This window comes from Cydia pomonella, chromosome 23, assembly GCF_033807575.1.
Source record: "Cydia pomonella isolate Wapato2018A chromosome 23, ilCydPomo1, whole genome shotgun sequence".
NCBI classification, from domain to species: domain Eukaryota; kingdom Metazoa; phylum Arthropoda; class Insecta; order Lepidoptera; family Tortricidae; genus Cydia; species Cydia pomonella.
The window spans coordinates 3,377,762-3,403,882 of record NC_084725.1 but is presented as its reverse complement, the minus strand read 5'-3'; the positions used below and the strand labels follow the sequence as shown (position 1 = coordinate 3,403,882).

General features: G+C 37.4%; 1 protein-coding gene across 1 annotated transcript in view; it reads left to right on the top strand.

Moving 5' to 3' along the window:
* Positions 1-26,121, top strand: part of LOC133530510 (protein boule) — a 65,932-nt gene that overhangs the window by 25,324 nt on the left and 14,487 nt on the right. Inside the window, exon 2 of the mRNA XM_061868430.1 lies at positions 25,868-25,930. Within this exon, the coding sequence (XP_061724414.1) occupies positions 25,868-25,930 (63 nt within the window). The remainder of the gene's footprint in view (positions 1-25,867; positions 25,931-26,121) is intronic.

Genomic DNA, 26,121 nt, shown 5'->3' with positions numbered 1-26,121 from the left:
TCCAATAGTTCAATTTAAAGAATTTAGTTAAGTACTCGTAAACTATATCGGGGTTCCATGGAAACCCGAAAATCTTAACCTAATAGTTCGCACCGCCCAAAAGAAGACGTGCCCGAAATAATCTTGAATCATCCCCAAATCGATACACGTTCTCAAACGAGCAATTATTTACCTAAAGAAGATACAGCTAAGGAGTTAAATACACCTTATTTTATCGAAATAAGGTTCTAAATTGGTTGAATAAAATATGCAAATGGTTTGGTCAAGGTTTTAGTTGAGTTTGTTATCCATCAGAGGACCTACCGCGAACCACGTTCGACGTGTTCCCTCCCTGTCACACTTACGTACGAATTTACAAGTGCTACAGAGAGGCAACACGTCGAACGTGATTCGCGGTAGACCCTCTGTTGTCTGAAAGACATTTTTATGTAAATCGGTTCGCGTACACAAAAATACCATATAAAATAGCCAGGCTATTTATTACTGGTTTTGTTTTTTATTTAAAAAACAACTAGCTTCTGCACGCCAATTGGTTTACAATAAGATTTGGCAAAAAAAAAACATTTTTGGTACATGAACTTTTATCACTGACTGTACTTTTCTTTCCACAGGCAAATAATACTCATCAGGACAATTATATCAACCTCAAACACAATTAGGTTGCGTTATTTTATCACAGAGTTCCTATGGCCACTTTCTGTCTCCACCATGAGATCAGATCGATGGTATCATAATACAGGATGATTCAGTAGACGTGAGCAGGGTCAAGCCTGCGTATTCAGTAAGTTATACGCAACTGTTTCGTACCAGTATTTGTGAGATTAACGTTAATTTAATTTTTACTGTTCAAATTTTTTTTTATAATTTAAATACGACATTTATGGCCACCCTCTTTGTTTCATCCATAACAAATGTCAAATTGAATGTCATCGGAATCAGGTTACTTTTGAAAAATCGTATCTCACTCAAGTGTATTTTATTTTCTTCATAATCAAACTGCTGTTATAACGGTTAAAGAGGTTTTATCTTTGTTAATTAAGTGTTGTAGGGTGTCCATGATTGTAGATAATCAAATTTGTCCTTTAAAAAAGTTAGATAACAGAAATAAGCGTAATTGTTTTACTTAAATATGACGGTGAACGATTCATTAACATTTACTGATTGTGTAGGCTTGGTCCCGCTCACGTCTCATGAATCACCCTGTATTGTATTGTCACCCATCTTACAAATTCATGCAAATTTTCAGCTTCATCGGAAACCGGGAAGTGGGTCAAATTTATCAAGCAAGATTTGACCCGTGCAAACATACAATAAATACATTGTAAGTTAATAAAAAGCAACTATACCCTTTTTGGGATTCAGAACTATCTTCTATACCATATTTCATGTAAATCGTTTCAACGGTTTAAGGTTGACTCACGCTACACAGGGGCAGGGCCGGGCCGGAGCTTCCGGCGCTTCGTTTTCTATGGAAAGCATTACGTCATCACCGGAGCTCTGTAGTGGCCCGGTGCGGGCTCGGACCGGAGACTAGCCGGTCATGCTATGAGCAAAAATCGGACTTCCCGGAGCCTCCGGGCCACCCGGTGACTCAATTCTTCCTTTCGGGTGATATTCCACTAGTCTAAGATCTTTGTCCAATGTGCATTGCGTCTCACTCTCTCATTAAGCAAAATGTCAGACGCAAATACACATTGGACCAAGATATTGGAAAGATGAAAAACCAGAATACCACCCTTCGCAATGTGCATGCTCGGATGTGTCGGTATATATTTGCCAAAATAAGAAGGTTACAAAACGTCATAAATTTGTTTGTTAAATATGGATGGTATAGCCAATACATTACTTGGTCGGGTTATATTTTACTCGGCGCAGAGAGAAGTTAATTAACAATGACTGCCAATCTCTATATGAAACCAAATTTCTGTAAATAAAGCTACACAATTCTACATATTGCCGGTTTTGTGGAAAGCAATAAAAAATAGTACTTATATTTATTTTAGTCACGCTGTCTCCACATTTTACTTGAGATAGTTGATAGCGCCAGACAAGTTGCCTAAGAATTTGTTACCAATTTTAATAGTAAATGAAGTGGAATAAAAAAATGTTCAGAAGAAGCAGAGCTTTAAGAACTAAATACTGCCGTTTCGTACATATCGTCGGATTATCATATTATTGACAATGAAATAAATTATATAACAAAAGAATAACTTACTATAAGTATATATAAGTCGTTACGTAGCCGCCTGTTGCCTGCCTCTACATTTAATCAATTGTTTGTTTTTTATTTTCTTTTGTATCTTTTTGCTGAGGTGTTCCAATAAAGAGTATTCTATTTATACATCTATCTATCTATCTATCTACGCTAGGTTTATTACAAGCAACTTAGTTAAGTATTTATTTGACCTATATATATTTCCCGAACAACGCGGTATCCATGAAGATTCAGTCTTTATTATTTACTTTTCCATGTTAGGTGTTACTAAATGAAAGTCGCAACGGTCGCAACACGGGCGACTCGGATATATACGTCAAAATTATATAAGTTGCATAATGTCTTGATTTATTTTGTGAAATACGGAGGTGTTGCGGAAATGTAATTTAGTCGGATTATATTAAATGAGATATCTAGTAATGTTACTGCTTGTAAAAATTATTCATTAATGAGCATGTAGGTTATAAATTAATATAAATATACTAATTTTTTCTCATATTCCCACGTATTACTTTTCATTTCGTACGAAGTTATATATAATGAAATATCTCGTTAATAAATTTGAAGATTACGGGAAACTATTTCTTTTACTTAATTTAGAGTCCAACTGATCTTCTGTAAATCTGCCTGCAGAGAGTACACGAACATCATATTTCAGTGCAGTTATTGAATTACTCATAAAGGTGCCTATATTTCATTTGCAATCTGTCGTTGGCGATATTATTGGTAACTGCTCGCGTACGATGCATTCTCCTGAAATAGATAGGCCATACATTTTTTCAGGCTGTAGAGAGCAGCACTAGCATGTATTATAAACCTGAGAGTAACTTATGCATACTATGCCTTAAACAGTTTTTTGACAAGTTTTCACTATGGCATTGATGCATCAAGGCGTTTTGGTTACAGATGGTCTAACGCGAAACGAAATTTCGTTACCTATCTGCCTCTCTGTCTATCGAATATGCAAGAGTGATGGAGGCAGAAACCACAATTTAGATTTTCCATTTCGCGGTAGGCCCCGTGTGCGTTAGTAACGCCCTCTACGCAGAGTTTTGCGTAATATTGCCTATTTTATGCCTATTATTACTGTAACTACTGAAATAATACAATAATACTCTTCGTATGTTTTATTGTTCTTAAATTAATGATTAAGACGTGGAACGTATAATTTCGTCAGGGGGAAGCCTATGTGCCTCTCTTTCGCACAAAGAAAGATCGCGCAGTGATAGAGAGGCGAATAGATGAACTAATGAAGTGGTTCGCGGTTATAGCCCTTAATGTATTGTAGTATCGTAAGTGTCAGGATGTCAGGACCATGATAGCTATTTATAACGATATAAATAGCTATCATGGTCCTGACATCCTGACGCTTACTCCCAGTTTTAGTACCTTTTTTGTATTATTTGGTACATGACATCAAAAAAAATTTACCTCGCTAAAAATCGAGAAATATTGAAAATAATGTGGTCAAAACATTTACAGTTAATATAAACTTTGTATGTGCACAGTGGTGCAGCCACTCAATGTGAACCGGGCCTTCAATATAGTTCAACAGTTAATATTTTTGGCTAAAACAGTTATGTATTTTAGAGAAGTGGAAATCTTGAGCGTTTCGGGGGTTTGAAGACTCGAGGGTTAAACAATTTTTTCTAACGACTGAAACACAACATTTTTTATAGTACATATGGTACTACTTTACCGCACTAGGGCGTTAATTAGCACTTTACGCGCCTATGTCGAAAATTTATGTAATGTAATGTAATATTCTTTATTTGCTTAAAATATGGTACAATGAGATGGCAAGGGTAACGTATATCAGTACAAAAACATATTTTGCTAGTTTAGCATGCAAATGTACACTTAACTTAATAACTATCTAACTTATACTTAATATTACGTATCTAACATGCAAAACAGGTCATCTGTAGTATAAAACATCTTTGTTTTCAGCCAACGATAAAGTTGTGCTTTAAATGAATTAAGAGGGAGATCCTTAACATTATCTGGAAGAGCATTAAATATTCGTATACACATATAATAACTACTTTTCATGAAAAGGGCACTACTGGGAACAAAATCAATTACAAGTCGGTTCGGGTTTCTTGTGTTTCTATAATATACATCTTTAGCTTGTTTGAAAAGATACGGGCATTTTTTTACAAAAACAGCTGCTTCAAAAATATACATACATGGTAATGTCAAAATTTCATACTTTGCAAATAGTGGTCTACATGATTCCCGTTGTGGTACCCCACACATTGCCCTTAAGCACTTTTTTTGTGCTATAAAAGCCCTAACCACGTCACTGGAATTTCCCCATAAAAGGAGTCCATATCTTAACTGAGACGCAACATATCCGTGATACGCCATTAGTACTGTGTTCCAACCAGATATGTTGCGAAGTCGATTCAGAACATATGCAAATTTCAACAGCTTGTCACACACTGTGTGTATATGGTTTTTCCAACTACAATTCATGTCTAAAGTGATTCCTAAGAATTTTACAGTATCAACTTCCTTAATTTGTGTGTTATTGTGTCGGACATCTAACAACTTTCCGTTGTTTCTCACACTACGGAATTGGATAAATTGAGTTTTACTAAGATTTATAGATAAATTATTGAATTCAAGCCATTCGATTATGGATTGTATAGTATTATTAATGTCATTATTGTATTGCATTTCATCATTACATGTTACTAGAATTGATATGTCGTCAGCAAATAGCGTACATTGATGTGTAGTTATATCTGGTAGGTCATTTATATATAGCAGGAAAAGGAGTGGTCCTAGTACACTACCCTGCGGCACTCCTTGGCTAATTTCCATGTACGAAGACCTATGATGAACTATGGTTGAGTTTACAGAGCTTCTTATCTCAACACATTGCTGTCGATTACTTAAATATGACTTGAGCCATTGTAGAGCCGGCCCTCTCATCCCAAGATTATGAAGCTTTTTAATTAGTAGGTCATGTGATACGAAATCAAATGCCATAGACATGTCGAAGAATACTACAACTGCTAAAGTGCCATATGTATTTTAAAACGTTGTATATGTGCGAATAGATAATTGGCAACTCGTTTCGATTTAAAACACTCCTTTCGATCGTGTTTTAATTTACTGCCACTGGTTGTGAATAATTGAACTCGTTATGAATTAATGTATAATTACCACACCAACGCCAAAAAATATTTAAACTTCAAAATCATCACAAGTCGTCGTCGTCGTTAATTTTACATTCCTAGGTGATAAAATATTTCAAAATTTGAATGATTAAATTACTTTGCATTTCTTGTGAATAAAATGTAAGTAACTTTCCCATGCGTTTTTAAAGAATAACGGCAATACATGCGAAAGACCGACTATGACTGTTAACCACCGAATCGCAGCGCTCAAAATGTATTCCACTGATGTCATGCTTAAAACAATCCAACATTTTGAGAATAATATGGTTAGTTATAATTTTTTACCCCTCTCATTTCTTGAAAATATAAGTAATTATGTTGAAACTCAGTAAGAGTTGCTGGAGAGATGCGATCTAGCAACCCTTACTGGACTTGTACTCCCTAACTATATAGCTATTTTTTAATAAGTAAAAAGAAATGCAAAAAAGCAGTTACTTCTTTTACAGTCAAATATCCATTAACTTTATAACTTTTTAATATTTTGTGTTCTACGTTGTATCGATATATGTGTACCCGAAGTCGATAAATGAGAACTCTCTATGACAGTTCAAGAATGCCACAATAATTCCGGTCTCTGTTAATAATAGTTTGCCACCTTATTGACGTGCATTTTTACATATCAAACAAAAAATAAATAAAAAATATTGAATGTGGATACATTCATCCTTTTTAGACGTGGCTGCTACAGTCTTCACGATTTTATTTGCCGTGTGATCATCGCTTTCCAGTTGCAGCTTGGTGCCATCGAGGAATGTCCATAGTAGGTATATGAAAAAAGAAAAATGTTTTTAATACCATTCATTGTATCACAATATCGACTAAGTACTACTAGAGGGCACCTTTAACCTTATTTTGGCAATGTTAAATATCCTTACAATTGTCTATTAATGATAGTTTTCAGTAAGTAGCTCATAATTGGGTAGTTTCTCCACTTGTATCCCCCTGCAAAGAAACTTGTTTGCAGGCCCGTCTGGTCAGTTATCTGTGTAGCTTACTGTTAGGGTATATACCTATAGCTTGAACCTTTAAAAAATTAAAACATTTATAACAGGAGATACGATAAATACACCAATTATTTTACACTATTGAAAACTGCAACTAATTCGTTTAATACGTTTTGGAGATATTTGGGTACATTCATTGGTAAGTTCAAACATGCCTCCCATTACCCTACACCCTAAATTCATCCAACGAAATAAAATGTTCCGTAGGGTATACATGGTGGCCTATTTAGATCGTTCAGTATGGGAAAGTTTGAAACTATAACACATACGAAGATCTGTTCCTAGGAATCATGCCATCGATTTTCTATATATAAAGACGGGCCAATAACACCTGCTTTGTATCTACTGTTTTATTTTTGAAGATTCTATACCTATGTTATAATTATCACCTACTAAGTTTTTGAAATTAACAAAACTAAAGCTATTTTAGTCTAACAAGCATATTGTTATACTTTCTCTTTCACATATGTAAACTATTGAATGAAAAACAATAGCCCGTAGGTAAGCCCATATAATATACCTAAGCCCTAACTCGTAAAATACTTGTCAAGGAGAAGTTATATTCTAATCTTCATGAACACGTTTCACCAAATAGCACTGTTTAAATGCAAATATAAAAAGATACTATATGTAAAATATTTGAAGAGTTTCATCCATTATACCTGGGATCCATTATCAGAAATAGATCTTGACTAAAATGAAGCTTAAAAAATAACTTGCAGAACAATCGTAACGAAGAAGATATCGCCAAACGTGAAATACGCGTAGTTGAGGTGTTCCGTCTGGTCTTCATCAGCAGTTCCACTTAATTAAATGTCACTCACTTTTTTAATGTAAATGCTTGATTTGTTGATACAACAACAAATATATACAGGGTGTTTATTTAGTCACCTGCAAATAATTTACGAGGTGAATAATAGGTCATACATTCCTTTGTACATCTCTACAAATCTTATGATATGAGCTCTGTTCATGGGTTCTGCTCGTTTGCCTCCTATATTTAAAAAAAAAATACTTCTACTTAACATAACGCCATTCCTTTGTACATCTCCATAAATCTTCTGATACGAGCTCTGTTCATGGGCTCTGATCTTATGCCTCCTATATTTTTAAAAATACTTCTACTTAACATAGCGCCATTTCTATGTACATATCTACAAATCTTAAGATACGACCTCTGTTCATGGGCTCTGCTCGTTTGCCTCCTGTATTTAAAAAAATACTTCTACTTAACATAACGCCATTCCTTTGTACATCTCTACAAATCTTATGATATGAACTCTGTTCATGGGTTCTGCTCGTTTGCCTCCTATATTAAAAAAATACTTCTTCTTAACATAACGCCATTCCTTTGTACATCTCTATAAATCTTCTGATACGAGCTCTGTTCGTGGGCTCTGCTCGTTTGCCTCCTATATAAAAAAAAAAATCTACTTAACATAGTGCCATTTCTTTGTACATATCTACTTATCCTATGATACAACCTCTGTTCATGGGCTCTGCTCATTTGCCTCCTATATTAAAAAAAATACTTCTACTTAACATAGCGCCAATTCTATGTACATATCTACAAATCTTATGATACGACCTCTGTTCATGGGCTCTGCTCGTTTGCCTCCTGTATTTAAAAAAATACTTCTACTTAACATAACGCCATTCCTTTGTACATCTCTACAAATCTTATGATATGAGCTCTGTTCATGGGTTCTGCTCGTTTGCCTCCTATATTAAAAAAAATACTTCTACTTAACATAACGCCATTCCTTTGTACATCTCTATAAATCTTCTGATACGAGTTCTGTTCGTGGGCTCTGCTCGTTTGCCTCCTATATTAAAAAAAAAATCTACTTAACATAGTGCCATTTCTTTGTACATATCTACTTATCCTATGATACAACCTCTGTTCATGGGCTCTCCTCATTTGCCTCCTATATTAAAAAAAATACTTCTACTTAACATAGCGCCATTTCTATGTACATATCTACAAATCTTATGATACGACCTCTGTTCATGGGTTCTGCTCGTTTGCCTCCTGTATTTAAAAAAAATACTTCTACTTAACATAACGCCATTCCTTTGTACATCTCTACAAATCTTATGATATGAGCTCTGTTCATGGGTTCTGCTCGTTTGCCTCCTATATTAAAAAAAATACTTCTACTTAACATAACGCCATTCCTTTGTACATCTCTATAAATCTTCTGATACGAGCTCTGTTCGTACGCTCTGCTCGTTTGCCTCCTATATTAAAAAAAAATCTACTTAACATAGTGCCATTTCTTTGTACATATCTACTTATCCTTTGATACAACCTCTGTTCATGGGCTCTGCTCATTTGCCTCCTATATTTAAAAAAATACTTCTACTTAACATAGCGCCATTTCTATGTACATATCTACAAATCTTATGATACGACCTCTGTTCATGGGCTCTGCTCGTTTGCCTCCTGTATTTAAAAAAAATACTTCTACTTAACATAACGCCATTCCTTTGTACATCTCTACAAATCTTATGATATGAGCTCTGTTCATGGGTTCTGCTCGTTTGCCTCCTATATTTAAAAAAATACTTCTACTTAACATAACGCCATTCCTTTGTACATCTCTATAAATCTTCTGATACGAGCTCTGTTCGTGGGCACTGCTCGTTTGCCTCATATATTAAAAAAAAAAATCTACTTAACATAGTGCCATTTCTTTGTACATATCTACTTACCCTATGATACAACCTCTGTTCATGGGCTCTGCTCATTTGCCTCCTATAATTAAAAAAATACTTCTACTTAACATAGCGCCATTTCTATGTACATCTCTACAAATCTTATGATACGAACTCTGTTCATGAGTTCTGCTCGTTTAGCTCCTACTTAAAAAAAATCGATTCTACTTAACATACCGCTGTTTCTTTGTACATATATATCTACTTATACTATGATAGGTACGACCTCTGTTCATGGGCTTTCCTCATTTGCCTCCTATATTTAAATAATACCGGACAAAATGCGAGCCGGACTCGCCCATCTAGGGTACCGTAGTATTTAGTATTTGTTGTTATTGCGGCAACAGTAATACATCATCTGTGAAAATATCAACTAACTATCACGGTTTACGAGATACAGCCTGGTGACAGACGGATAGACGTACTGACAGCGGAGTCTTAGTAATAGCTCAAAAATAGAAAAATAGAGCTCAAAGAGGGGGGGGGGGGAGTATAGGGTCGGCAACGCGCATGTAACTCCTCTGAAGTTACAGGCGTACATAGGCTACGGAGACTGCTTACCATCAGGCGGGCCGTATGCTTGTTTGCCACCGACGTAGTATAACAAAAAAAAAAAAAAAGGCTCCTGTTTTACCCTTTGGGTACTGAACCCTAAAAAGGAACTTTTACTTATCATAGCGCTCTTTTTGGATATACTGTATAGTAATATTGAATTTACTGCTCTTCTGACCTATTTCGGTACCTTTTATGTACTTAGTACTTACCTACATACATATTAAGGTTATACAACTATTATTTCTAGAATCAAAAAATCAATATAAAACAAACCTACGTAATATACACGTATTTTAAAAACATAATCCTTGAAACTCGAAAGATCCTCTTTTTGTAAATGCAATGCAAACAAAACGCATTAAACTTAATCATGACGTCACGATCAAGTATCATTTAATAAGGGGCGTTTCGTGCGTAGATAACGATTGTCAGATTTGACTCTCATTTCTAACTTTTGTATTGCTTCAATGTTATGGGTCCCATAAAGACATATTTCTTTTATAAAAACTATTATCTAGCCTAGCCTTTTAGCAGTATTTTCTCGAGCTTTACGCAGTTGATTGAGGAAGCTGCCATACAAGACAAAAGCATTTTCAAAGCGACTTTCTCTTAGAACACCCCATCTATCCGTCTATCTATCATAATTTATTTCAGGCAACTAGCGGCCCATAGATAAATACCTTAAGATTAGCATACACTTTATAAAAATATATTTTAAAACTAAATACTACAAATCACATTATTTTACTGCGGCATGAAACTATTTATCATAAGACATACCCTTTGAGACTGTCTACCCATTGTTTTTGTATATGACAGCTACACATCCTTTCAGCAATGGCTTTTAGTAACTGCAAACTAATAATCTATGGCCCGCTGATTTTACCAGTGCAATCAGTCAACTTCGGGCAGCTTGTGGCATGCAGTTGGGGAGTAACGATCTCACGTACCCGAGTGTTCCTAGGGAGTTCTGTCATTCGAAGGAGGGTGGGTGGGACAGGATTATCTGCTTCTGGGTTGCCTTGGCCGGCCGGCCAGAGTGGAGTCGTTAGAGCTATAAGTTCCAAGGGTGGAAGTGCAAGACGCGAGTTGGCACAGTGGCTGTTACAGCCACTGGGTTGAAAGCGGTGCACGCCTCTCGATACCCCTGAGCCGCTCACACCAGTGTTACTCTTGAGCCATCCCAGATGTCGCTTTTTGTGTCGTCTGCCGGAAATAAAATTGTATACCGTTTTATTAGGCAGGCGTCTGGTTTTTTATCCCATAGCTCAGTATTTAGCCCATCGCTTTCACACAATAACCTACTTTATTTTAGATTCCAACAACTCTCAATAGTCCTTACACCCTGTCGGGCCTGCCTCTGCGTGCGTCCTATGACATGGGCAAGGGCAGCATCAGCTCGGTGTACATCTTACATTTCATGAACGTGTCAAAAGGGCCTCTACGTTAGGTTAGGGCTCGGCGCACGCTTCTCAAAGGTCCGGAATACCATTGTTCCGTGATGGGAAAGACATACAAATTAAAATAATAATAATCGTTAATGCAATGCAGTGCTCTATTTGTCAAAGAAAATAAAATTGTTTCATACTCACAAAACATTCATTCTTATTTTTGCTTATTTTTTAATACATTAAGTATCTTTCTGTAAATAAGATCACTATTTTCTATCTTGTCAGATTTATTTTACTATTTGAATAACATGACAGCGTCAAATGTCGTAAAAAGTATACAAGTAAAAAGGTTTAAGAAAAGAGTCCGCAACATATTATTTATTAGACCTATTAGCAAAGAATATCCTATTAGTACGGTCGCGGAAATTGATTCTTTAGCAACTTGCGGTTCAAGTAAATTTGGCTGTACATACTTATGGTAAGAGCTGTCCATTGTAACGTGACACGTTAACTGCTAAAGAATCAATTTCCTCGACTGTACTTACAAGCTAAGCCTAAAGTGCCATGGCAATTAATGCAAGCTTACGAATAAATACAAAAACCGGACAAGGGCGAGTCGGACTCGCCCAACGTGATTCCGTACTTTTTAGTATTTGTTTTTTTATATACTACGTTGGTGGCAAACAAGCATATGGCCCACCTGATGGTAAGCAGTCTCCATAGCCTATGTACGCCTGCAACTCCAGAGGAATTATATGCGCGTTGCCGAGCCTAACAACCCTCCTTCCCCTCGTTGAGCTCTGGCAACCTTACTCACCGGCAGGAACACAATACTATGTTGTTACAGTGGCAACAGAAATACGTCATCTTTGAAAATTTCAACTGTCTATCACGGTTCATGAGATACAGCCTGGTGACAGACGGACGGACGGACGGACGGACGGACAGCGGAGTCTTAGTAATAGGGTCCCGTTTGGGTACGGAACCCTAAAGATGAAAACTGCTGCCATGTTACTATACATTTAAGAAACACAGGAAATCTGGAATTGACATATTGAAAAAATTATATTGTTATCTTCTTCTGCACGACTTTTTAGTATGAGGAAGCTACTTAGGTACGTAAGGCTACCCCCGATTCATTTGTTATGAGGGGACCCTCGGCCTTAGAGCACGCATAGCACAAGGGCTACGCCCGACTTTCTCAATATGAGGCCGCCGCTGTAGCCCGACGTCAGAGCGTTCATATCATTTCGGGCTAGCATGACGGGCTACGCAAGACTCCTTTGCCATCTCACTTACTTAAAAAAAAATCTTAAATTTAATACTCTTTTACATGAATAACCTTTTCACTTTTAGTTACATGTATGGCGTGCCTAAAAATTATATTTTTATACATTTGAACTTCTAAACTAAGTAGTAGCTTACCATCAGGCGGGCCACCAACGTAGTATAAAAAATACCTACTTTCCACTTTTCTCTTTTGGTTATCTTATAGTTTTTGAGTAAAATAGCTGTGACATACGGACAGACAGATAGACAGACAGATGGACATGACGAAACTGTAAGGGTTTTTGCCATTTTGGCTACGGAACCATAAAGTGCACACTGTAAATTTCAACTACCTAACCCACTCGTATTATAGACCAAAAATTCCTTTTTCGCAAGAAGTAAGTAAGCCAGTAAGTAGTTTATTTTTTGAACTTGTTAGACAATTCTATCTTAGTGTACCGAACTTAACAGTTATTTTTTTTACTTTGAGAGCGCACCACCGACATTCTTAGTGGTGTACGCGTATTTCTCTGTAGCTGAATGTTTGTAGATGATTATCTTATATTGATACTTTAAAATGTTGTGGTATTCCTACAGCCATTTTAAATATCTTCTCTTTTAAACTTAAGTTTTTCATGCATTCCTGAAACGGAACAAGTCTATGATAGGATTGATGGGAGAAAATAATGCAAAAACGCGGCATTAAGCAAAATGATCATTTGTGATTCAGGGTTAATATCTATCGGGTATCACTGAACCCCAACGGATATATTTTTGCAATACAACACAAATGCACACCTCAATAGAAGAAAATAATACTGAAAAACAATAGGCCTGTCTACTCGCTAAGAAGCACTTAGGGCAGCTTGTGATGAGTCAATCTCTAAGTAATCTGCCTAGTTACCTACCTCAAAACGAGACCGCTTTTCCATACAAACGTAGTCCCCATTACGGATAATATTTTTACAGTACATATTATGTTGCTACTTTACCGCACTAGTGCGAAAATTAGCATATTACGTTACTGTGTCGAACATTTAAAGAGCCATGTACTGTAAAACGTTGTACGATACATGTGCGAATAAGTAATTCGCAACTCGTGTCGATTTAAAACACTCCCTTCGGTCGTGTTTTAATTTATCGCCACTTGTTTCGAATTTCCTATTTTTCGCACTTGTATCGTAATGTACTATTACAAAATTGGATGTAGAACGAAGGGAATATCAATATCCAGAGAGGAAAATGGGGACTATGTTTGTATGGAGAACCGGTCATCCCTTTTCCTTTTAATAGTTTAATATGCTTCGGCACATGATTATTTGAGACAATATACACGCATTGTATTTCCATTACCTTAAGCAGAGAACACGGTGGCTTCGAAAGAGTCTCGGGTCATGTGGAAATAAAGCTCTTCACATAATGTTGTGTAATTCTCCTTTTTCCGAAAGTGTCCGCGAAATGTCCAAATGCACAATTGCCCAGAGTATGCAGTATTCTCTTCATCAGCTATTATGGCAGCCAGGGCCAATATTTTGATTTTATTATTTATTTCTATATCGACTTGCTTCCCATCGACCAATTTTTTCAATATGATTGACATTTGTGACATTTGTCATGAACAGTCCGTTGCTTGGACGGCTCGGTGAGCTCGGACAGCCCGGCCCGGCCTGTCTCGCGCTCGGAGACTCAACGATAGTGTCAACGCATAGAGATACTATAATATATAGACGATGGCCCGGTCGCCCCGGCCCCGGAACGGTCCGGCGACGGTGGCGCTCCTGAAAGTCCGTGTGACGGCTCGCTCCGGTCCGCCCCGGCCCGGTCCTGGCACTGTGTAGCGTGAGTCATCCTTTAGGCGTAAGAAGATATTTACCAGACAGACAAAAATTTCTTCTAGTATTTCTAATATCAATAAGTAGGATAAAATGGGGATATGGATATTTGCTTATATGTATAAAACACAGCACCCAGCACAACAGCGCAGTATGTAAAACGGATTGACCGAATCCGTACCCCTAAGCTGCGCTCAAAAACACGCATTACTGATGTTGGAGCTGAGACCGCCAAGCTGAAATGGGACTGGGCGGGCCACGTCTGCACAGAGGTGGGCCAAAATAACCACGGTATGGGTGCCGCAAGACGGCGAGGATCGGGGAGGCCCAGACGGAGATGGCGGGACGATCTGGACGCATATATCTCAACGACTGGTCGGAGATTGCTCAAAACCGAGACGAGTGGAAATCGAAGGGGGAGGCCTTTGCTCAGGAGTGGGACACCGTATATGCTTATAATATATATAAATAATAAATAATAATAATAATAAATAACGCCGGGCCGTGCTCGTCGACATCACCATCCCCCATGATGAGAATCTCGTGAAAGCCGAGAAGGACAAGTCCAGTAAGTACCTAGACTTGTCTCACGAGATAACCGCCATGTGGGATGTTGATTCGACGATCATTGTTCTGATAGTCGTTTCAGCGAATGGTCTCATAGCGAAGAGTCTCGACCAACACCTTGAGAGACTCTCGCTAGGTGGTTGGATCAAGGGTCAGATGCAGAAGGCGGTGATCTTGGACACGGCGCGGATAGTCCGCCGGTTCCTCTCTCTGCGGCCCTGACCACCGGCAGCTTGGGCCCTGCCCCGCTGCTGGCGGCACCCTAGGTTAGGTTTTTTATAATGTGTTTATATGTATTTTGTATTATTTTTGTATGATTTGTTGTATTTTACTTTTATATTCATATTATAAAATGCCTAATCTAAGACACAAAATAAATAAAGAGATAAATAATAAATAAATATAATAATGTGTAAAAAACGAGAAACTAAAGAATACAAACCTAAAAGTTATAGACCGCAGGAACTACCTACCACATCCCTGCAGGTGTCTCCTGGGTGGTGCTAAAGAATGACAAACTAAGAGGCAAATAAATAATAGACAATACAATAAAAGTTATCGACTCTGGTACAATATATATCCCGTTTATCTTATTTGATCCCATTTAGATTCTCAAGTACTAAAAAAATGCATCCCACCTGTATGCCTTATCTTTGTGATATTTTCAACAAACATGCGACCGAGTTAAATGCAAGAACGACATAAATGTAATATAATTGAGATGAACGGACCAGGATACATTTTTCACTGTAGCTTTATCGTGTGTTCGATATAATCCCCGACTTATTTTAAGAGCTTCATTGAAAGCGCGGAAAAAGACTTATTGAGCAACGAAACGTTAAATTTTGGTTCTCTTTTCTTGAAGATTTTTCGCTTTAATGGACATTTAGGTGTTGTAGGTACAATGCATAAACGGTATAATGTTAGAAAGCTTCATATTTTCAGGGTTTAAAGAAAAAATCATTATTTGAGATTAGGGAGTAGCCACATACGCAAAATCTGAACTGGCTGTCAATTTTAGTAATTAGAAGTATCCAAAATTATTTGGTGAGAAGAAGTAACCAGGTCGAAAATACCCTAAACATTACTTGTCAAAATATGATCACAATAATTTGTGATCAATAATTTAAACAGGCGCATAATAAATCTAAGACAAACTTCAATGGTTAATATAAACTATGTGATGAATAATTTTGATGAAGATATCTAAGAAAGCCATTAAGTATTCTATACCTCTGTAAGAAAGATCAAGCACGCATTGAAACGCTTGATTTGGGATGCTCGAAGCCTCCCAGCGGTTAGCGTTTTCTGTAGTTCAAATATTCACAAAAACAACCGTGGTAAATCCAAAAGCAGCTTGCTCTTTAGTGTTCTTTAACGGTCTATAGGTTGCGGAATATCTGTGCGTTCCTAGTTAGTTCAAAGTAGGGCAGACCCTAGCCTCTTGAAGTCTTTAATATCAAATATAGCCCAGAAAATTCTCGCTCAAAAATGTCTACAATAAGAAGTCCTTATAAATCAGGATATTAATGATTTAACATTCGGATCCAGACCGGATATAATCCCGCGGCCCCGATTGGGGAATCCTCGCCATATTCCCAAGGGTCTAATCCGTCTGAAGTTCCCTTTTGTGTATCTTTCGCTATTGTTCGTCAAATTTAAGGGTCTTTTGTAAAATGCGAACATTTTTACGATGCTGGTAACGTTGTAGGGAAATTTCTGAAGGGGAAGATTTTTGCGGATGATGTTATTTGAATCTTTAGATAAGGAGCTGTTATTGACTCTGTAAATGAGAACGTTTTCAATTTAGGTGTTTTATTTTGTGTTGTGGTATATTTAGGGTTTGTTGGGTCTGAAATAGGAGCATATTTCAGACCCTTGAACTATTTACATTTGCCCTCTAATTGTATTCGGATGTTTTTAGTAGCTCCGATATAGAGATATTGTCAATTAGGGTCTGTTTCACAATGTCCAACTAAAGTATGGGATAGCTAATTACTAATTAACAAATAAGTTAACTGCCAGATAAAACTTCCTGCAAAACTTAGCACTTTAGCTACCAGTCAAGCTTATTTGAAGATTGTGAAATGCCAACGATGACTTTATTCGTCAGATAAGTGGCAAGTAGCTTATTCAAAAAATAAAATTACCCAAAATTTTAGGTAGTTAATTTGAAATGGAGTTGTTCATTTGTCCCTATCCGTCATTTTGTCATTTCTGTTTGTTAGAAAGAGACAAAAACTAACATTAATTTTATATCAACATCATATATTACAAGATACTCATTAGTACTGAGCTATAAATGGACCCTCTGTAAATCCACCTTAACCCCTCCGATGCTGTTTTAGTCCAAATATCTAGAGGCTGATTCTATTTTGAAAATTGGTCCTGTTGATGCAGTTAGTAACGTAAAAATATGTTCCGAGCTGTACCCCTAGTGTAAATAAATTCGATTTCGAAACGTGACGTACGCGTTTGAGTTTAGTCTCATTTTGTATTGGATTTAGAAAGAGCGCGCCAAGCGGGACGTTTTGGAAACTCAAAATCCTATACAAAATGAGACTTAACGCAAACGCGTTCGTCACGTTATGATGTCGATTAAATTTACACTAGAGGTACTGTTAGTAATAAGTATTTTATAATGCATTTCTACCCACTATGAACTTGATAAAATGTTTTTGTGTACACAGTCATGTATGCTTACACTTAGTTTTAACATGTAAATTTTCTCATGTAAGTGAATTTTGTAATTGTTTATGAGAATAAAGTTCTTTAAACCTAAACCTTTTGATATAATATTAACGATCTTCTTCGCGCTCATCTCACGCACGGCTTTCACTTCATTTCACATGTACCAATCAGCGTGAACGAAAAGGAAAGGGAGTGTAAATCACTTAGGATCTTTAAGTTTAAAATGAAAATGTTTCATAATTAAATTGAAGTTACCACCATAAGAAATCAGATGTACTTAACAAGTAACTAGCCAATTAGCTAAGTCTACCCATCTATGTTTTAAGGGAATCCCTCTGCCAACAAAGTGTTCAGCAATTTGTTAGAAGAGCTTTTATTTGTAAAATGGGGTTTATTTATCCTAGAAGCGCTGATAGCCTAAAAGCATGTGACTTTAAATCCGGAGGTCGCGGGTTCAAATCCCGGCTCGTACAGTCAGCATCAAAAGTAGCGGATCAAAGAACGTTTCATAAGTATCTACCATTCTGTAACGGCGTAACAAAAAGTGATGTCTTTAATATAGAACAACTAAGACTGTAAAAGATATACTTTTGAGCGCGAATTTTAGAGATTTATCTATATTTGGAAAAGTTATCTGGAATATCAGATACTTTTGGCGCGTTGTTTCATCCGCTACTTTTGATGCTGACTGTACCAATGAGTTTTTTTTTGTAATTGATGTATGAAATATCATTTGATATTTACCAGTCGCTTTTCGGTGAAGGAAAACATCGTGAGGAAACCGGAATAATCCCAATAAGGCCTAGTTTATCCTCTGGGTTGGAAGGTCAGATGGCAGTCGCTTTCGTAAAAACTAAGCTAGTGCTTACGCCAAATCTGGGGATTAGTTGTCAAGCTGACCCTAGGCTCCCAAGAGCCGTGGCAAAATGCCGGGACAACGCGAGGAAGAAGAAGAAGGGGTTTGTTTATCCTGAATAAATGATTTACTATTTATTGTAATATGCTGGTGTATAGGTGATAATCTTAACTACATTTTTTTACTAAATTAAACTTGTCTAAAACAATAAAAATTAAAAATTATATATAAACTTGAACATATAAAAAAAAAACAAAAGTTAGTCACCGGGCGAGATTCGAACCCGTAACACTCGTTTAGCAGTCCGCGTCTTAACCCGCTTGATCAGACGGACAGTGGCCGGCAACACGAAATTAGCGACCATATTCTGCGTCGACAGAAAAACGCATGAAAACTCGAAAACACGCGTTTTCCCAAACATAAGACTAATCTAGATAGATTGTATACCCCCAAAAACCCCCATATACCAAATTTCAGCGAAATCGTTAGAGCCGTTTCCGAGATCACAGAAATATATATACATATATATATATACAAGAATTGCTCGTTTAAAGGTATGAGATTTATTTGTTTTGTTATTCATTAAAGTGATGTCAAAACCAGATCAAAACCATTACAAGTTGTTAGATTTGAATGGGGCTTTTTATATTTCAGATTTCCCCATGTTGACCTATTTGCTCGGCCCCGTACATAGCTGCCTGACCCTTTTTATGTACAAAATAAATCTCTCAACGTTTGGATCCTCACGTCCCTGGATGATTTGCATGGCTGTTTATTTTCACTGTTACCGAGGGGCAGGTTAAGCCAATTTCTTTACTTTTCTGCCTCGTTTTAAAACCCTTCATTCGATATGTATAGAGATGTATAAAACGATTTTCAATGTATAACAACTACTACTGAATTTTCCAGACAAAAATATATTCCCCATCCATTTTGAATTCTGTCAATTTATTGCAATAGGTACTTTTAACTTCGAAAGCGGAGTAATTTTGAAAATAGAAGCCTTTTATACTTTGGCGACACACATAAGCTACTACAACGCTAAGTGTAAGGCCTGCTGTGTTGGGCATGCAGCGGGGCGGGGCGTGTGGCGTGCATGTTAAACAAGTGCAAACGTATAGAAGCGGCCTTAGTGAACGCTGCTTAAATCGCATGTGAGCCCGACGCCACGCTGCACGCCCCGCCGAACGCTCCGCTTCGAGCGTCCACTCAGGCCTCACACTAAGGCATCTTGCTGAGATACTATTGCTGCTGTAGAAAGTGCTTGTAGATCAGTAAATATATGTGTCTAAATTCTTTTCGTTGTTTTGTTTTGAGTCCCATAGAATGTGACGGATTGTAGCTTTTTGTACGAGTGATTTTTTTTTAATTTTTCTCATGTACATTATAATCTATAGATACAAAAACGTGCAATATCACTATTTTTAATTTATTTAATAGAATACACAAATACAAGTGTGACAGAGTGGTCAGAAACATCGAGAGAATTTCTAACGATATGCAAGTTTCAAAATTACCGCGTGTTTGAAGTTATCATACCTGGTTATAACAACCTGTCTGGCTTAGTGAGTAGTGACCCTGCCTATGAAGCCGATGATCCGGGTTATTTATTTATTTATTTGTGTGATGAGACCGGATATTTGTTCCTAAGTCCATAGACGTAGGCAGGTACAGGGGGGGCAAAGGCACACATAATAATATGAATTAAGAACAATTATTCATGACAAAAACACTCAAATAAATGCCCTTACTAGTATTTCAACACGGGACCTCCAGTTTCGTAGGCAGGGTAACTACGACTACCGAATAAGCTGAGAAGAAAATAATAAATAGAGTTCCAAATAGTGTTATAATGACCTTGAAAAAAGTATTGTATTTTCTAGACTTTTACTAGACTAATTATTCGTCACAATAAATTTGAATCTATTTAAACTACACATGAAAATCAGATCAATAAAATTTTCCCAATGACGCCATAATTGTGAACTACCTAATAGAACTGAATCAAAGCGTTTGATACAAAACCCGTAGACGCTCATTTCCTATTAAATTTTGAAACAGAGAACAATGCCGGGTTGTCATTCCAACTGCTTACACAGTAGGCGAGTCGAGAGCTCTGGGCGCGTAGCCAACGTGCCAATCGTTAACGCTCCGTAACGAACGATACGCAACTGTCACTGTCGCACTAATATGAAAGAGTGATAGAGAGAGATGACTACGCTACAGCACGGAGTGTTAACGATTGACACGTTGGCTACGCAGCTAGAAGAATCTGGAGGCCTAGCCAAGATGACAATCGTTGACAGAAAACGCCAATGGAAAAATTTTATACCACGGCGGCGGCAACCACACATTGAGTACCGGGAACCTGCTCGGCGGGTTCTCTGTTCGTAGTCGCTTTCCTCTACAAAGCGGGAAAACGCTGGGATCGGCTACGAGCGTAGCGCTACGAAAACATTGGTAGCGAATGTGTTAAAAAGTCACGTGATTTTTTGTAGAATCTGTAATCCCGATACATTTCTTTACACCGCCAATAACCAATTTTATGGCCTACTTCGCAGTGCCCGTAAAGAGGTTCACTCATGTACGATTAATCGCTTTGATCAATCTGACAAAAATCGTGACGATCTGTCGTTTCGAAAATGCCAGTCAATACATACAGGTATTGGTCGTTACGATCGATGCGGGATCGAAGAGTGCAGCACGTGCGGCACATGCGTCTAGAACGAGACAAAAGGCAAATAGTTGGTCCCAAACAATATTTTTCCGATATCGTCTTTGATTAAGTAAATCGTTAACGATATTAACAGACTTTCAATCCGTCGTTTTGATGGGTCTGTAACGACGGATTGTTAAGATGAATCGTACCATGAGTGAACTCTTTAAGTTCCGTCTTTACGAAGTAACATATGTCAATGGTAGGACCAACATTATGACATGACGTGCAGTGCATTTTCCGCGCACCAAGCCGCGGTCGAATTATAATGGTTATCGTCTCGATACCTTTGCTTGTCACACCAATTGGAGTATGAGGACTGTGCTGCTGCGACAAAGTTGCAAATCACATACACGGGAAGGCACTTTCCGGCCTTTGTCGAATTAAGGTACGCGTACACGCTAGCACAGGTGAGGGTGTAAGGCACAAGCGTGGGGAAATAATACTAAGTATTTATTGTATTTATTGTGTATTTATCGGCGAAACGAAATGCCACAGACTTCGCTGGTTCGGCCATTTACTGAGGATGGGTGAGGATCGAGGTGTTAAGAGAGCTTATTTGGGACAACCGACTGGTCGCCGTCCAGTGGGTCGGCCCAGATACCGCTGGAGCGACAGTGTACAGGCGGATCTGTGCCAACTCAAAGCCGATAACTGGCAGTAAGTGGCACAGGATCGGGACAGGTGGCGTTCTCTCGTTTTGGAGGCCAAGTTATTTATTGTGCTAATGATAGTTATTTGTTTGACAAGACGGCAAATTTTATTGTTTAGCCCCTCGTGCTAATTTTGATACCCGAGCAAGCAATTGTATTATTTGTATTCCGTTGGGTCGCGACTGGGTGGAGATTTGGCCTCCGACACAAGACAGCGGCACTTTTCATGGTCCTGTGCGACTTCTCGCCAATATGGTTGTTTCCAATTTTTTGAAACGCTTGTATTACGTTCTATATTAAGTAAAAGTTACCCTAAAATTCAACTTTTATACTAAAAACGGCTTTAAATATTTTAAATTAACAAAATATATTTTGACAGATGCTTTCGCGCCCAAAACGCTCTTTGAAACTTGTGTGACGCCACAGTTTACGGTTTGACACAACTTCATACACACGTAGAAGATACGAACTGTCAACTGACATTTGTCATTTGTTGTTTATCGCCTAACTATCAATAGTGTCAATCCGAGAGTTGTGACGTCATCAGAATCTTCAATGACGTTTCGAGTTTGGTCACGTGACGTGTTCCAAAAGATATTTTAAAATCAATATTTACAAAAATATGGTCATTACAGGTCCCCTAAACGTAGTTTAACATGTTCTTATAATCCAAAAGAATTTATTGGGATACGATTCTGCCCTGAGATTTGTAGATGGAAACAACCCTATTGTTGATTCTAAGTTCCGCGTCCACCGTGTCGCTCCAGCAATTCCTGAGGCGTCCGATAGGACATTCTCCTGCTAGGTGAACCAAGTACGCTCTTTCTCGTTTCGATCTTCATCGACGTTTCTATATTGGATTAAAATCTAAACTTTAAACTACATATACCCTACTGTCTAAAAGGTTAAAGAAAACAACCGCAATAATAAAACGATTGTCTACACAGCTATTTGTCAATTCGTAGCTAGTTATTGCGTTAGTGTCTGGGGCAACTCAGCGAAAACCGCGCTCCTACTTGCGGAATGGGCCCAAAGATTTGTAATTGAAGTTATGCTTACAAAACCGTTTCTTTTCCTGACGTCTCAATTATACAAAGAAGCCCGGGTATTAAACGTTCGACAGCTCTTTATCGGAGTCTGTGAGCTTTAGCTTTTCTCCCATCAGCCACTAGGTCTTCAATGTCACGGTTCCTAAGGACTGCCCAGCTTCCATCCGGTATTCGTTTGATCTTACGGAGGATCTTCCCTTCGGCAACTAGCAGCATATTTTTTTATTAGCAAGCAAACAATTTCTAAATTGAATTTTGAGCATTACGAGGGTTTTAAATGTACGAAAATTAAACAGACTTTGCCACTGAGTGAAATACAACATTTTTCACCGCACACCAAAACGAGAAAAATACTAAATGTAATACATTTACAAATTAAATCCAAATGAATTCTGTTAAATTTTTATCATTCAATATCATCATTTGAAAGTAAATTTTCACGACTCGGGATCAAATTACTTTGCTGTTCTTGCGCATACATTGGAACTTTCTCATCAGCTTTTGAAGATTAAAGAGACCCTTCACGAGCTGGTGCGGTGAAAAGACATTTAATTGAATTTCATTTCACTTAACCCTTAACGCATGACATAAAAAATATATTGTTTAAATTTGAACTTTAATAACTGTCAATAGAGATGAATATTATAACTGCCATATATGGTTGCACATGCTTTGATATATCACATGATATGTAATGTAGGTAGGACTTTTATTATGTTGACGTTCTTTTCGTCGGATTTCGATTAAATATGGTGAATAGATAGAGTTCCCTATTTTGTATAATATAAGCATATTTTCACCTTCCAGTTCTAAAAATCTTCCCCTGATTTACGTAAACTACATACATTTTCTGGTTTCCAAAAGGATTTCGTATTTATTCCGCCCAGAATAAGGAGCTCGTCAATCTTACCAAATTTATCAAAACCCGATGAAAAAATCCGGCACTATGCCTATTTCAACCAGAAATATAGAAGATTGCGTGGATTTTTACAGTCAACCAAATTGAACAGTGTGCGTGTCCAATAAATTTAGAACTAACAGTTTGGAATAATTTACAATTAGTTACACTAGACTTATACTGACAAGGATATGGACCGTGATTACCTTTTGTATAGTTTTCGAGGTCCCGATATTTCAATGCAGTTACATGCATCTTGTTCACGGATAACTGAAGATAGCGGCTGGGTGTACGCAGCCGACGTGCACGATTGAGTGTATACCGAGCGCGGTCTGCACAACTTTGACACCCACCCGCTATCTCCAGTTACCTGTGAACAAGAAGCATATAACTGCGTCGAAATATCGGGAGCTAGAAAACAATACAAAAGGTAATCACAGGGTCTATCCCGATCCCGGTCAATATAAGTCTAAAATTAGAACTCGCGAACTCCTCTGACTTAACCCACCCATTTCCGTAAAACCGCCCACTCATTGTTGCTAGCGTTCAAATTAAGCAGAAATAGCGTATCGGTAGTGACGCGGCAGAATTTATCAAACTACCCTGTTTATTAGGGCTATTAAATGACGGTGACCTGATTAGGGCGTTTGTTTATATTTTGGAACACGGCACTTATGGAGGAAATACCAGGGTCATTATTTTTTGGTGTAATTGCTTCCGGGAACATATTTTTGTAGAAACGGTTGTAGATTTGAATAGCGTACCTAGAAATTTTAGTTACGAGATTTGAATCAAATATACAAAGAAACAAATATACGCAGTGAAGCTAAAAGCATCTGGTTGAACTAACTGGTGACCGAAGAGCTGGCGGCTTCCTCGCACTACGTATCAGCATTGCAGCACTAGGCCAAACCGGTCGTCAAAACAATAGACATAAGTACAAAAATGAAAACATAGTGAGGATAGAGCGTTAGGTGCGACAATGCAGGCGCCATAGCCAACGTGCAAATCGCTTACGCTCCTTAGCGATCGAAAAGCAACTGTCACTGTCGCACTTATATGGGAGAGTGATAGAGAGACACAAAGCGTTTCGTTGTCGAAGCGATAGCGATGCTGCGCAATAGCTGGGACATCGACATCGGTATTGACAGTTCCGGACTATAACCACGGTATGCAAAGGGTGGGTAATGCTTAATATAATTATATATAAAAACTATCATACATTTGCTATAATGCCATTTGATATAATATTATATATTTTTATGTAATTTTTATTATAGGCTGCTTTTGTCACATTGTGATTTCATCTAAACTGTCATTGATAATTATATCAATGACATATATAAATATTATATCAATGACAATAATAGGCATTAGTAATATCATTTTTAAGTAGTATATAGACATCTTTTATAATGACTTCTGTTATATTATACATTTGTATAACGTAATATTTTATATAATTTTATCGAGTATAAGGCCGTATAACTAAGTACAGATTTTTATCCCACCTAACCCAACCTAACCTATTCTTTCAAGGTTTTTGATTATGCGGGGGCCGCAGTTCAAACCTAACCTAAACAACATTTTTACGAGGTTTTTTGTTCTACGGGGGGTCGAAGTTCTAATCTAACCTAACCCTCCTTTTGCTAGGTAGTTGCGTCCAAATTCATTTCGATGTCTTGTTTCTTAATACTCTGTCACGCTTGTATCTATGTCTTCTATCAAATAAATAAAAAGTTGAGTCTTTCTAGCTGTAGATTACATTTTATATGAAAAATAATAAAAACTGAATTTCATCTCATACAAAAAGCTGCATTCTGTCACCTTCTTTGGAGACATAAAACAAGACAACGAAAATAATTATGACCCAGTTATTGGTGTGTGCGGAGTCGCAGTTCCAACCTAACCTAACCCATTTATGTTATGTACTCATTATGCCACGCAAATAATTATGTGATGTCACTTGTTAGAAGAAGTAATATACCTTAGAGTATGTATGTAATAATTATGGCAAAGTATAATATATCAGTGTAAATATACCTTATGACCATTATACCAATAATAATATTATGTCTGCCGTTAATTAGGTATTACGGTAGTATGCCATTTATTACGTTATTCAAAATAACGATATATCAAACTATAATATATGAAAAATAATTATAAAAAATGTAGTGCACCCGCATCCAAAATACACTATGCCTATAAATACTGTAATAACAACTTGACCACTTGCTCATTAGTTTGTTTCTTTATTTTCAGAGTGGAGGTGTTATGTTCTCACCGCTGGGCCGTCTGCGAGTGGCGCAGGCGGTCAGAAAGCAGGTAATACTTATACAGTTTGGCAGACCTTTTCCGTCAGTAGAACAAGGCGGTAAATTAAAAAAAAAATTTGGCGTGAAAGGTTGTTCTTTGATTGAAAATTTGAATTTCGCGCCTTTTTTTACTGACAAACTAGGCTTACCAGAGTATACTCCGATGTCCCATCATTAATTTTTCTCATTCCCTTTTTTTAT